Below are 13,469 nucleotides of genomic sequence, written 5' to 3'. Positions count from 1 at the left end.
CGAGAACAAACCACATTATAGCAACCATGAGGAGTTTACTCCATGTGACTTTAACCTCCCTAGCAACCGGGCCAATTTGGTTGCTTAGGAGACCTGGCTGGAGTCACTCAGCACACACTGGGATTTGAACTAGCGAGCTAGTGTACTCCAGGGGTGGTAGCCAGCATATTTTACCACTGAGCTACCCAGGCCCCTGAGGTTTCAGCTATTGTAAATGCTCATCCACTAGTACCAGTATCATCAGATCCAAGCTATCCACTCATCCTAACTCCAGCAACACTTCTCATGCAAAAGATTGGTGCACTTCTTCCCACAAAAGGTGATTTCAGTTATAAGGACCTGTACAGTCACCACTGGAGGCAAGTACAAAGTTTAACCAAAACCTTCTGGCATTGTTGGAAAAAGGAGTATCTCAGCATTCTACAGAATCACACAAAATGGCAACTGGAGAAGCGGAATCTCCAAGAGGGAGATGTAGTTCTACTAAAGGACAGTCAGGTCAAAAGAAATGATTGGTCCTTGGGCATTATAGTAAAAAGCATTCATGGAAAAGATGGGAAAGTCAGGAAGGTTGAGGTTAAGATGGTGAAGGACGGCACACCTAAAGTCTACTTGCGACCCATCTCGGACATAGTCCTTCTCTTGTTTCCAGAGACTGTATAAACAGATGGATCCTATATATCGGCAGTGGTGATGGCATCTTACAGAAGCCAGGCGGGAAGTGTTCTGAATCATATATTTAATAATTTATTTAATGTTTTAATTCTTAGTAGTGACTATCATTTATATACTTAGTCTTATGTCGTTTTTTTAAACAGTTGCCATAGCAACATTCTGATGCAGTTAAATTCAGTTAAGTGCATTGCTTAAATTATTATCATACTCAGCTAGATTCCTTAAACCTCTATGTGTGTCTGGACTGTCATGTGTTATGTGTCTGCAGAAGTTATAAGAGGTCAGTATAATTGATATATATCTTCAAACAAAACCTACAGTGTATTTAAATGATTTCTAGTTAATTTTCAAGAACTGTTAGAACTGTGTCTTGGTAGACATTTGTTCATGTTTCTCTTTAATCAGATTAGAGATGATGAGGGATCATGCTAAATAAAGGATGAAGTGAATATAGTGTGGATAAAGGAGACCATATTGAGGGTGGTTGTTAAATACGGTACTATATATGGGCAGTCTGTCTGGGTTAAGTATTCTGGCTGCCTGTGGAAAGACAATGTTCTGACATGAATAGTTCACCAAAAAATTTAAATTCTGTCACTATTACCCACCCTCGTGTTGTTCCCAACTCGTATGACTTTCTTCTGCAGAACAGAGATATTTTAAAGGATGTTCCATTCGCTTATTTCAATACAACAGCAGTTGATAGTTACTCACTTTAGCTTAAAGAAAGCACCAAAAGTGTCACAAAAGTAGTCCATGAGACTCATCATCTGAAGGCAAACATTCATTTTGTATCATAAACAAGTAATAATTGAAGTGGTTATTCACTCTCAAATCAGATGACTGATCAACTAAACAGAGCACAAATCAAATAAGGCAACACCTCAATAAAACAAAACTTTGTTGGTTCATGATGTTTAATCACAAGACACGCTAAAACAGAAAAACACACATACAACAATGTATTGTGAGTTTAAGTCTGTAAACTTTTATTATTGTATAAAATAGTCTGTCACTTGATAAGACTTTTGTTGGCATTAAATAACATTTCAATAAAACACCAAAACAGAAACAGTGACATAAAAATAAGTTGCATTCACAAACACATGACTTCCATGTGCCCATGCATACACTTACAAAAAAAAAAATCTTGACAAGCATAATTAATCTTACAGATCAACAAAAATGCTGCACCTCCTTTTTAACAATGATGCCCATATAAAATATATAATACATATAATGTTGATCATTTCTTTGGCTGTTGAGATTAATACTGATGCTGATACTGACAAAACATTTTGTAACAGTAATCTCTTTTAGGACATCAAAATTAAAGTATTTAAACAAAAGTAAATTATTCATAGCAAAATGCCAAAATCATTAATAAATAAGCATTACATCTCTGTGGCTAGAAGTCTTTAAATATGAACCATTATGAAGTAGCCCAACAATAATAAGCACCACAGGAAACATGAGTCAAAGTCAAAGACTGAGGTATCAGTATAAGGACTCACAGATAAGCTCTTTTTGTATTTTTTCCTCCCTATAATTTTAACCCCTCTGATATTGCAAGTGTTTTTTTTTTGTTTTTTTTTTATGTGGAAATATTATGGGCTAACTGTTAGTGTGATATACTGTAAATCTGGTGTTTTAATTGTTGAACTTTCAAAACTTCACTAGATAATTCTTGTTCCAGAAACAGTCAAAAGAATCTGTGATATTAATGAAGTACACAAGTGTATCCAATGGAAAAAAGAAGCCTGTGTATGTTCTTTATAAATTGGTAAACAGGCAGCCATTGTCCAATATTCTAATTAGTGCAAATCACCAAAACAACACAGTGTTCTGATTTACAGTAGAATACAAATCATTACCAAAAGAGGTTGCGAAAAGATACACGAACAAAAAGCAATAAATAAACAAATAAATAATACCCAAGACAACAAACGTGAAAAAACGCCACAGTCTGAGCTTGTCATGAATACACAGTCTATCCTATAATTATCTTCATGAAGGCAGGTTTGGAGAAAGGCCAGCTATACACATTTGGAACAGGTCCTGTCACATTGCACTCAAAGAAAGAGAAGAGGGGGAACCAGATACGTGCTCTGCGGCTGTGCTGATAGGCTTGTGTGTTTGCAAGCGTATGGTAGTACAGGAACAGTCTGGTGGTGATGTAGAACGCGATGAAGACGTCAATAGAGTAGTGTTCATGAGCCGCCAAGATGAAGAAAATTCCAAACAGGTTTAGGACCCAAGACGTGGTATGGATGAAGTTCCAGTTACGTGGTGTATCTAAAATCACAAAGAGACATTAATCAAACCACTAAATAAAGATTCTGTATCAACAGGGATAGTTGATAAACCTTAATATGACCCAGAATTGCTAGATATTCTACATACACTACCGGTCAAAGGTTTTGAAACACTTGACTAAAATGTTTCTCATGATCTTAAAAATCTTTTGATTTGAGGGCGTATGCTTAAATGTTTGAAATTAGGTTTGTAGACAAAAATACAATTGTGCCAGCATATTAATCTATTTCAATATAAAACTAAAATTTGATTAATAAAAAAATGACTTGGACCAAATAATAAAGAAAAGCAGCCAATAAGTGCCCAACATAGATGGGAACTCCTTCAATACTGTTTAAAAAGCATCCCAGGGTGATACCTCAAGAAGTTGGTTGAGAAAATGTCAAGAGTACATGTCTGCAAAATCTAGGCAAAGGGTGACTACTTTGAAGATACTAAAATATGACACAGTTTTGATTTATTTTGGATTTTGTTTAGTCACAACATAATTCCCATAGTTTCATTTATGTTATTCCATAGTTTTGATGACTTTACTATTATTCTAAAATGTGAAAAAAAAAAAAAAAAAAATGATAATAAAGAATGAGTGTTTCAAAACTTTTGACCGGTACACTACATGGCTAAAGGTAAGTGGACTCCCACTTCTTAAGAAACAGGTTTGGCTATGCACCTTAATTTCATTGAAGAAAAATTTAATGAAAAATTGTATTTTTCCTTTTTCCCAAGTAAAAAAAAATTATAAATCTGAACACCCTTAAAAGGAATATTCCTTGTTCAATACAAGTTAAGATCAATCAACAGCATTTGTGGCACAATGTGGATTACCACAAAAAAATAATTGTTACATCCTTTCTTTAAAAAAGAAGCAAAAACCAAGGTTGCGGTGAGGCACTTACAATGGAAGTGAATGGGGCCAGTTTTTGGAGGGTTTAAAAAGGCAGAAATGTGAAGCTTATAATTTTATAAAAGCACTTACAATAATTCTTCTGTTAAAACCTGTGTATTACTTGAGCTGAGGTGTTTTAGCATTTTCCAGATTACAGGGTTTACGCTGTTATGTCGTCATAGTAACAAAGTTGCAAAATTGGATATAACTTTTTACACAGAAATGTTAAGTGACCGATTTTATCACACTAAAATCATGTTAAAGCGCATATTGTTTATGTCTTGTGGCTATACTTTTGAAACAGTAAGTATTTTGACATTTACTGTTTGGCCCCATTCACTTCCAGTGTAAGTATCTCACTTATTTTTTATCTGAAATACATTTTTGTGGTAGTCAACATTTTGCCATAAATGCTGTTGATAGAGCTTAACTTTTATTGAACCCGAAATTGTTTTCAAAGAATATACAGTATATTGACTTTTTATTGAGAGAATTAGGAAACACGCCAAGTTGAAATACTGGCTTCTCCGATAACAATGCTACAGCCAGAATATTCTACTTTGAAGTTTCCATTCCGAGCTGGAATTTCTGTTTATGTTTTGGCCTGTGTGATCCAGCCCACTGCCCACTCACCAATAGAATTTCGACACCGCCAGGTTGCCAGATTTGAACAAGTTTGCAGGCAAAAAACAAAGCGTGGTGCAGCCATGGAAGCCAGCAAACGAACTGGATCAGAGATAACAGATTCCACCCGACCTAAAAAGCCTCCACCAGCCATCTAAAACCCCCATGACCAGAGGCGTAGTAAAATAAGGATAAATATTGGAGATGCCTTTGAAAGATGGAGACAGCTTAAAGCCCAGAAATCCTTTAAAATTGATGCTGAGTTGGCTAATTTGCATAAATCAAAACTGTGTTATATTTTAGCATCTTCAAAGTAGTCACCATTTGCCTAGATTTTGCAGACATGTACTCTTGACATTTTCTTAACCAACTTCTTGAGGTATCACCCTGGGATGCTTTTTAAACAGTATTGAAGGAGTTCCCATCTATGTTGGGCACTTATTGGCTGTTTTTCTTAATTATTCGGTCCAAGTCATCAATTTCAAAAACCTTATTTTTTTTTTTTTAAATGTTAGTTTTATAAATGAAAAAAATAAACAAAACTAATTTCAAATATTTAAGAATACGCCTTCAGATCAAAAGATTTTTAAGATCATGAGAAACATTTTAGTCAAGTGACCCCAAACTTTTGAACGGTAGTGTATATATCTGCATACGAGTAAATCCCTAAGCACAGCTTGTGTACTCACACTCGGTGACAAAGAAGTTAAGCATGGTGAGAACAACAGTGTGTCCACTAAACATGTAATCCCCACATGTATGAACACCAGTTAAAGACATGCCAAGTCCACTCCAGATGTCCACTGCACGCTGCACTTTTGCCCAGGTATCGCCATACATCTGCAAAACACAGATCCACATTCACATCTGCACATATACACAGAAAGCAGAGATGATGATGATGGTGTGGCTGAATTGTCTGACTGGTTGTGTGTTGTTTTATGAGGTTCACCAGGGCAGAATGATTCAATACTTTGTGCTAATGTTTATCCTTTATAATATACACACAATAATACTCCTGCAAACAATCTATGTGCTTTATCTGTAATGCTACAAAAATAACAGTGTGTATTTGACAAATAGCCAAACAGTGAGATGAGAGAGAAAATGTGTTCAAATAGAGCAGTAAATCAATACAAATTTTAACTGAATTAATTATATATGCCAGTTAATGAATATAATTAATCGCAATTAATCCCATGTAATCAATCTTTGCTGAGAAAAGTTCCCAAAGGATGATAATTTTACATTATTGTAGCAGACAAGTAAATTATTGAATGACTACACATTATAAAAATGGCTTTACAAGTCAATATATGGTTTGTTTGACTTCATTGTCACTTGCCTACAGTTCATAGCAATTAATTTTGCAATCTTCTATTCAAGGTTTGGTTCCACTGCGATGAGGGCGTGATTTAAGAGTTCATTTTTCAACACGTTTTGTTTTTAAATATAATTAGCTAAATCAATGTGTTAAATTGACAGCCCCAGTTTTTTAAAACAATATGCAGGAATATTATATTTCTTCTGCAGCTTCTGACAAGAATCAAATTCTTTACAATTCCACACAATTCAACAGGACTGACATTATATAGCATTATTGGCAGCTGATAAAATAAATTGCTGTCAAAAATACAATAGTCGCTGGAGAAATCCTCTTGATTCCATCAACCTTTCCCAAAGTCCCGAAACTTGATATTTGGTGTAAGATGAGCCAACAGAGGGTGAATTTTGCTTCAAACAAGCAAAAGTACTTTTTTGATATCTTAATACTTGAGTAAACTTTTCCACTGCAATCTATTAAGGAAGATATTAAGAATAAAGGTACTTTTTGCATATTGATATTATACATAAAATGGTGACAAAAAACCAACCCTGTCTTGTCCATTGTGCAGGTCAAATTAAGAATTATCATTGTCTGATTTGTAAAAAAATTCTCATGAAGGGATGTGTGCAAATAAGGTCACTACATGATATACAGTACAATCTTCAGTTATGAATTTAGTAAGGCCACTAAATTAAATATCATCAGGTGTCTTTATTCAGCATAATTCCTCCTTGTCACTCACCCACCCGCCTCCCAAAAAAACAAAACAAAGTGTGTATCTTTTACAAAAACAACTACAGTATAACTGCTATACAACAAAGAAGATGAGAAAGAAAACCAAAAGAAGGGCAAAAAAGAACCCATCATTCTTTTTGTCCTTGTCTCTTTAGGGGTGATTTTACTTCCAAATTCAAATTGACTAAATAATTTAACAAAACACAATTCAAGAATTAGTTTCAGTTGTGTGTTCATTACGGTCAATTGTTGTTACTACTACATTGTTCACCCCGAATGTACCTCTAAGACAGAGCATGAGAAGGAAATAGGGTGTGTATTTGCATATTCCTCACCTTGCCTGAACACTGCAGATGATGACCAGGTACAGACAGTGAGGTGACAAACATAGTGACACAGCGGAGCAAGAACACTGTCCCCATCAGACTACACAGCCTGCGAAACAGAATGGACCTAACACACACACACACCAGGCCAATGAATATGAAACTGATCACTCAGTGAGCAATCTAAGATTCATGATATACAGTCTGAAATTCACTGTTAACCATGGTAAAAAAAAAAACACAACCCAGCTCTGCACATGTTTTTGAAAACAAAAATCAAACAGTGTGGCCTAAAAAGCATAATCACATTACATCTGCCAGGAAAATCTATCTCTGATGCCAACTATCTTTATCTAACTTTCCAATTAAATTTACATGAGATTATATGCATATTAATAAAGAATTTTCATATGTTCCTTCACCTTCTAAAGGACTCCTTTGTCTCTGAGGGTATTATATTTCTGTAATATTAACACAGCCCTGAGACCACCGTAAATTTTCGTTTGTCTGAGTATATTTACCTATGTTTGTGCATCAACAACACCAGCAGTAATATGAAACCCAGCACCACTCCACATGCTTCAGCCATGGCGAAAGCCCAGGGAATTCTGGGGACACTGACACATAAATCACAAGATTCAATAATCATAATTATTCATATAAAACACCCACATAAACCACAAGCTAAGGAGCATAAACAATGACTAAAACAAACTTCACACATTCACTGAACTGTGATCATAACAAGGAAGCAGAGTAAGGGATGTGAGAATTTAAAATAATTTTATCTCAATATTTTTCATCCTTTTGATGAAATTCTCTATATATTTTGATATTTATGTATTTGCAAATATTTATGACAAAACAGCCATTTGTAATCCTAAACTTAAAATGAATGATTATGCAATCGAATCATTAAATCAGTGTTTTGAACTGAGTCACTGAATCATACAATTTAAAAGAACAGCTGCACGGAAATTAATCAGACTTCTAAACTTTTCTATATTTTTGCTGATGTTTAAAATCAGAGACGCAACTGAAAAAAATATACTCAGAAAACATGACACAAGGAGTCACCATGGAACTGGCACAGTTATTAGGCAAAATAAAAAGCACATAAAAATATCAATATATTTAATTCAGAATATTCAATATATCACTGAACCCTACATTCAGTTGAGCTCTGTGCTGGGTAAGCTACAGTATATAACACACAACTGATATAAAATACATCCACACATGCAAACCTAACTCACCTATCCAGAAATATGTCTGGAAGTGGTGGGTATGTCCGCATGTCAGGAACTCTCTCATGCACGAGCACCATTACGAATGATGTCAGTCCACACACCAGCATGGCATAAAGGGTGCCGAGTGCAGTTTTCCAGTACTCCGGATCAAACCGACCAGAATGCTGCTTACGTTTCCCATTAGAGAAACCATTGCTATGTTCTCTGCCAACTGTGGTGACCGCCCCGACCCCGTTACAGTGTTGATAGTCTCCTGATCCTCGTTCTACGAAGCCGTTACAAACGGTACGGTCCGTACCCCCAGTGTTTATGGGAGACAACGCACTGACCTCTGACCCTAAGCATGTGAGGGCCGTGTGTTGTCTCTGTAGTCTCCGCACCGCCAGCATCAGTCTCTTAATGTCACCCAGCACCTTAAGCTCCAGTGGAGGGGACCGTAGATCAGTCTCACCAAGGCACAGTAGGCTGGCTCCATCTAAACGGTGCTTAGAGCACAGGAGATCCACATATTCACGAAATCCCTGTTCCCTCAGCCAGCTGGCTACCTGCTTACTGCTCCAACCTTCCACACAAGCGTACCTGGACCGTGGCATACCTGCAGACAAGCAGAACCCTCATCCAACTTTTAAACGCACAGTACGATAAAACAGAATGTTATGTACAGCTCATCAAGGCAAGATTCCACTTATACTTGGATAAAAGTACAAACACACAGATAAACATGAATGTTTTTATTTCTAATATTCCTTAAGTAAGCCTTTGAACTTAAACAGATGCACTGAATTTTAAATCTAGTGCAAGACTGATATATCAGTCAGGCTGATTAATTACCCAATATTATTACTGTTTCCAACTATTTCTGCAAATTTTGAGTACAGTGCATCCGGAAAGTATTCACAGCGCTTCACTTTTTCCACATTTTGTTATGTTATAGCCTTATTCCAAAATGGATTAAATTCATTATTTTCCTCATAATTCTACAAACAATACCCCATAATGACAATGTGAAAGAAGTTTGTTTGAAATCTTTGCAAGTTTATTAAAAATAAAAAATGAAAAACATCACATGTACATAAGTATTCACAGCCTTTGCCATGACACTCAAAATTGAGCTCAGGTGCATCCTGTTTCCACTGATCATCCTTGAGATGTTTCTACAACTTGATTGGTGTCCAACTGTGGTAAATTCAGTTGATTTGACATGATTTGGAAAGGCACACACCTGTCTATATAAGGTCCCACAGTTAACAGTGCATGTCAGAGCACAAACCAAGCCATGAAGTCCAAGGAATTGTCTGTTGACCTCCAAGACAGGATTGTAACGAGAATCAGATCTGGGGAAGGGTACAGAAAAATTTCTGCAGCATTGAAGGTCCCAATGATCACAGTGGCCTCCATCATCCGTAAATGGAAGAAGTTTGGAACCACCAGGACTCTTCCTAGAGCTGGCTGCCTGGCCAAACTGAGCGATCGGGGGAGAAGGGCCTTAGTCAGGGAGGTGACCAAGAACCCGATGGTCACTCTGACAGAGCTCCAGCATTTCTCTGTGGAGAGAGGAGAACCTTCCAGAAGAACAACCATCTCTGCAGCACTCCACCAATCAGGCCTGTATGGTAGATTGGCCAGACGGAAGCCACTCCTCAGTGAAAGGCACATGACAGCCCGCCTGGAGTTTGCCAAAAGGCACCTGAAGGACTCTCAGACCATGAGAAACAACGATTGAACACTTTGGCCTGAATGGCAAGCGTCAGGTCTGGAGGAAACCAGGCACCGCTCATCACCTGGCCAATACCATCCCTACAGTGAAGCATGGTGGTGGCAGCATCATGCTGTGGGGATGTTTTTCAGCGGCAGGAACTGGGAGACTAGTCAGGATCAAGGGAAAGATGAATGCAGCAATATAGAGACATCCTTGATGAAAACCTGCTCCACAGTGCTCTGGACCTCAGACTGGGGGAAGGTTCATCTTCCAACAGGACAACGACCCTAAGCACACAGCCAAGATAACAAAGGAGTGGCTCCGGGACAACTCTGTGAATGTCCTTGAGTGGCCCAGCCAGAGCCCAGACTTGAACCCGATTGAACATCTCTGGAGAGATCTGAAAATGGCAGTGCACCGACATTCCCCATCCAACCTGATGGAGCTTGAGAGGTCCTGCAAAGAAGAATGGGAGAAACTGCCCAAGAATAGGTGTGCCATGCTTGTAGCATCATACTCAAAAAGACTTGAGGCTGTAATTGGTGCCAAAGGTGCTTCAACAAAGTATTGAGCAAAGGCTGTGAATACTTATGTACATGTGATTTTTTTTTTTTTTTTTTTTTTTTTTTTTTATAAATTTGCAAAGATTTCAAACAAACTTCTTTCACGTTGTCATTATGGGATATTGTTTGTAAAATATTGAGGAAAATAATGAATTTAATCCATTTTGGAATAAGGCTGTAACATAACAAAATGTGGAAAAAGTGAAGCGCTGTGAATACTTTCCGGATGCACTGTAAATGTGTATTTATTACTTGCTGTCACAAGTACACTATACACTTGCTTATCAGTGATTGCATGTAACCTCTGTATTCAGTTAAAGAATGTCTGAAATGTAATCAGAGTGGTTCAGTGAGGGGGTTGTGCACAAATTATCAGAGCTACATGATCATACTTTGTAAGTGTGAGGAAACTAAGTTAAGTCTAAATGAACAAACTGAATGACAGGTACTGACTGAATTAAATGGCTAATTGTAAACAGCATTCATGTAATCTCTCCGAATACAAAGTCTCTCTAAATATTTGTGGGATCTCTTCAAATATTTGACCAGATGAGTGAGTACTTGAATGAATGTCTCAATGAATGTCCAAGAGTTGATCTTAAGGAGCAGAAGTTTGCTTATTTAATTCAAATGCTTGCACTGGTAATCAAAGTAAAGGACTTGCAATTTGTTACCAGACAGGAACTGATAACACTGATGACTTTTTAAAAATGCTGACTTGTATCACACATACAGCAAAACCTCTTATCAGGGTTACACATTAGACCTATTGACACAACACGAAACCACAATCCAGACCAACATCTCTGCCCATTGGCATCCATTATTTATGGATAAATACATCAACACGAAAGCTGAACACTTGAATTTCGGAATTTCCAAAATTAGAGAGAGATTCATAACCATCAGACTTTTAAATGAATAGTTCATCCAAAAAATGAAAATTCTGACCACTTTTATTCACCTTGATATCTTAACAAACACATATGTTATTTATTTGATGGAACACAAATTGATATATTTTGCAGGAGGGCTGCGCAATTAATCGCAATGCAATAAAACTGCGATATGTGCAATTTCTGAACGGATACAAGCTCATTCTGTGACGTTTAATTCACTATTGTGATTGGTGCACATCTTTCACACACTGATGAGACCTCACCAATCAGACTGCAGTGTGCAAACAAAGGTACAACTGAGAAAACATAACAGAAATTGGGAATAAAGAAGAAAGAAAAACAAAAAGACAAATAAATAACTGACGAAATCATCTAACGCTTATGCAAAGAACACTACGCACAATTAAATTCACAACCCCAAAATCTTTATTAAAAAAAGTTGTGATATATATTGTATAGCCCAGTTTTGCTGATAATAAAAATGGACGGTCATTTATAATGCCATGCCAAAAATGTCAAAACGCACCAAGTAGTAATTATGACTCATTCGCTATATTCCAAGGATTCTGAAGTCATACAATAGCTTTGTATGTTTGTGGAACAGACTGAAATTTCAGTCATTATTTGTTCCCAGATCTCAATTGTAATTGCGCTCAAGTAAAGCCAAACACATCACATTACAGTCATGAAACACACAGAAACCAGTTGTGTTTGACATCAATGAGATGCATCATTTATGCATCTTGAGATGCCATGTTTGAATGTGCAAAGGCACAAATGAACTTTGTGAGCTACAATGGAGAAGATTTACAGTGAATAAAAATGTCACTATGTTCATCACACCAGGCTATATAATAGCTTCGAAGATTTGGAATATAACAGATGAGTAATAGCCTGTATTTTGTCCTATTTAGAGCTTGAAAGTACAAATCACTGTCAATTTTATTGAATTGAAAATTGCAACTGAGACAGCCAATATATATGTAATACTTTAGTGTTCCATCGAAACCAGTCATACAGGTTTGGAATGACATTAGGGTGAATAGATGATGTTGTTTCGATTAAATATAAAATGATACACACTGGGTGTGTATACACACGTACTCTAACAGAATGTCACTCCGTACAAAGACCAATTATTGACTCAGGGACATTACGAAGCATGAACAAACAGCCTGTTGTTAACAAAACCTGTCGCCCCCCCCCCACCATCATCAACCACATCTGAATCTGTTAAACAGAACAGTATATTTAAATCAAAGAATATACATACTCGCTCTAGAACAATGCAACCTTACGTAATATCACACATCCAGAAAGTGCTCTCGCTGATGTTTCGCGTGAAACGCTGAATAAAGTCGCATTTGGAGCTTTGGCTCCGATGTCCATTGTACCGGAGGCGCCTGAGTCTATCTTTGACAGCAATCACAGATCAGAGAACGACCGTGAAACTAAACCTGTGATCTCAAGGAACGACTGCTCCATAAGCTTTTATTAAGACGGCATAAACACATCTATGGGGCCGTTCAGACCACGCTAAAATTGCTCGACAAAGCGCAATAAGCAGGTGTCTCGAGACCCTTGACCAATCTGGTTTTCCGACCGCGTGGATGCGTGTATGGAAGTGTGTGTGAGTGCCATCGCTTGTCATATTAGCTTTGCGCCTGTCTTACCCTGTTTGTCCTTGCGGTTATTTAAACAATCTAGTTGTGTTAAAAAACACTCCACGCAAAACAGCTCGAAATCCCAGCCTTGTGATCTCTCGCCACATCACCTTTCGGCTTCTGACTCACTACCATGCTGCCTGTGACGACCAAACAGCATGTAAACAGAAGTGGCGTCACACACGACACGCCCCATGAGGGTGGCTTCGGAAGTCCACATATGAAAGAGAACTTAAAGTTCAATGGAGATTTGCTCGAGACGCTGATGTAATCCAGTAATCGAACCTTGGTCGAAACCAAAAACACTCTAATCATCATTATTTACTTTTATCATCCTTATTATCTTAGATTTACATGTGCCTGAAATGCATTGAGTATTGATATTGGAGTAAAAGGGATCATGATATGCCTTTTTTATTATTTTATTATGTTCCTTAATGTTCACGTAGGATATTAGTAAAGAATTTTGCACAAAAAACAGTAAAATATTGGTAAAACATGATAA

At 37.2% G+C, this 13,469-nt stretch overlaps 1 protein-coding gene across 2 annotated transcripts; it reads right to left on the bottom strand.

The window, feature by feature from the left end:
• Window positions 1-1,647: 1,647 nt before the first annotated feature.
• LOC127411393 (sphingomyelin synthase-related protein 1-like) lies at window positions 1,648-13,111 on the bottom strand. Of its 2 annotated transcripts, XM_051646923.1 has the most exons (6): window positions 12,974-13,111; window positions 8,146-8,734; window positions 7,411-7,506; window positions 6,899-7,016; window positions 5,191-5,341; window positions 1,648-2,970 (listed from the first exon to the last, which is right to left on the bottom strand). In XM_051646923.1, the coding sequence occupies exons 2-6, from the start codon at window positions 8,730-8,732 to the stop codon at window positions 2,666-2,668; spliced, it is 1,257 nt and encodes a 418-aa protein (XP_051502883.1). In that variant the 5' UTR covers window positions 8,733-8,734; window positions 12,974-13,111; the 3' UTR covers window positions 1,648-2,665. The 2 variants fall into 2 exon arrangements, with proteins under 2 accessions (XP_051502883.1, XP_051502882.1); XM_051646922.1 differs by lacking the exon at window positions 12,974-13,111 and having other exon boundaries at window positions 8,146-9,036.
• Window positions 13,112-13,469: the final 358 nt, after the last annotated feature.

The sequence above is a fragment of the Myxocyprinus asiaticus genome, chromosome 20, assembly GCF_019703515.2.
Source record: "Myxocyprinus asiaticus isolate MX2 ecotype Aquarium Trade chromosome 20, UBuf_Myxa_2, whole genome shotgun sequence".
Lineage (NCBI taxonomy): Eukaryota > Metazoa > Chordata > Actinopteri > Cypriniformes > Catostomidae > Myxocyprinus > Myxocyprinus asiaticus.
This window is presented reverse-complemented; position numbering and strand designations above follow the sequence as displayed.

Excerpts from the sequence above, each read along its gene's own strand:
- LOC127411393 (XM_051646923.1), bottom strand. The coding sequence starts at position 8,732 with ATGCCACGGTCCAGGTACGCTTGTGTGGAAGGTTGGAGCAGTAAGCAG. Across the intron at positions 7,507-8,145 it reads CCAGACATATTTCTGGATAG|TGTCCCCAGAATTCCCTGGG; the intron begins GTGAGTTAGGTT and ends TTTATGTGTCAG. Across the intron at positions 5,342-6,898 it reads ATCTGCAGTGTTCAGGCAAG|ATGTATGGCGATACCTGGGC; the intron begins GTGAGGAATATG and ends TGTGTTTTGCAG.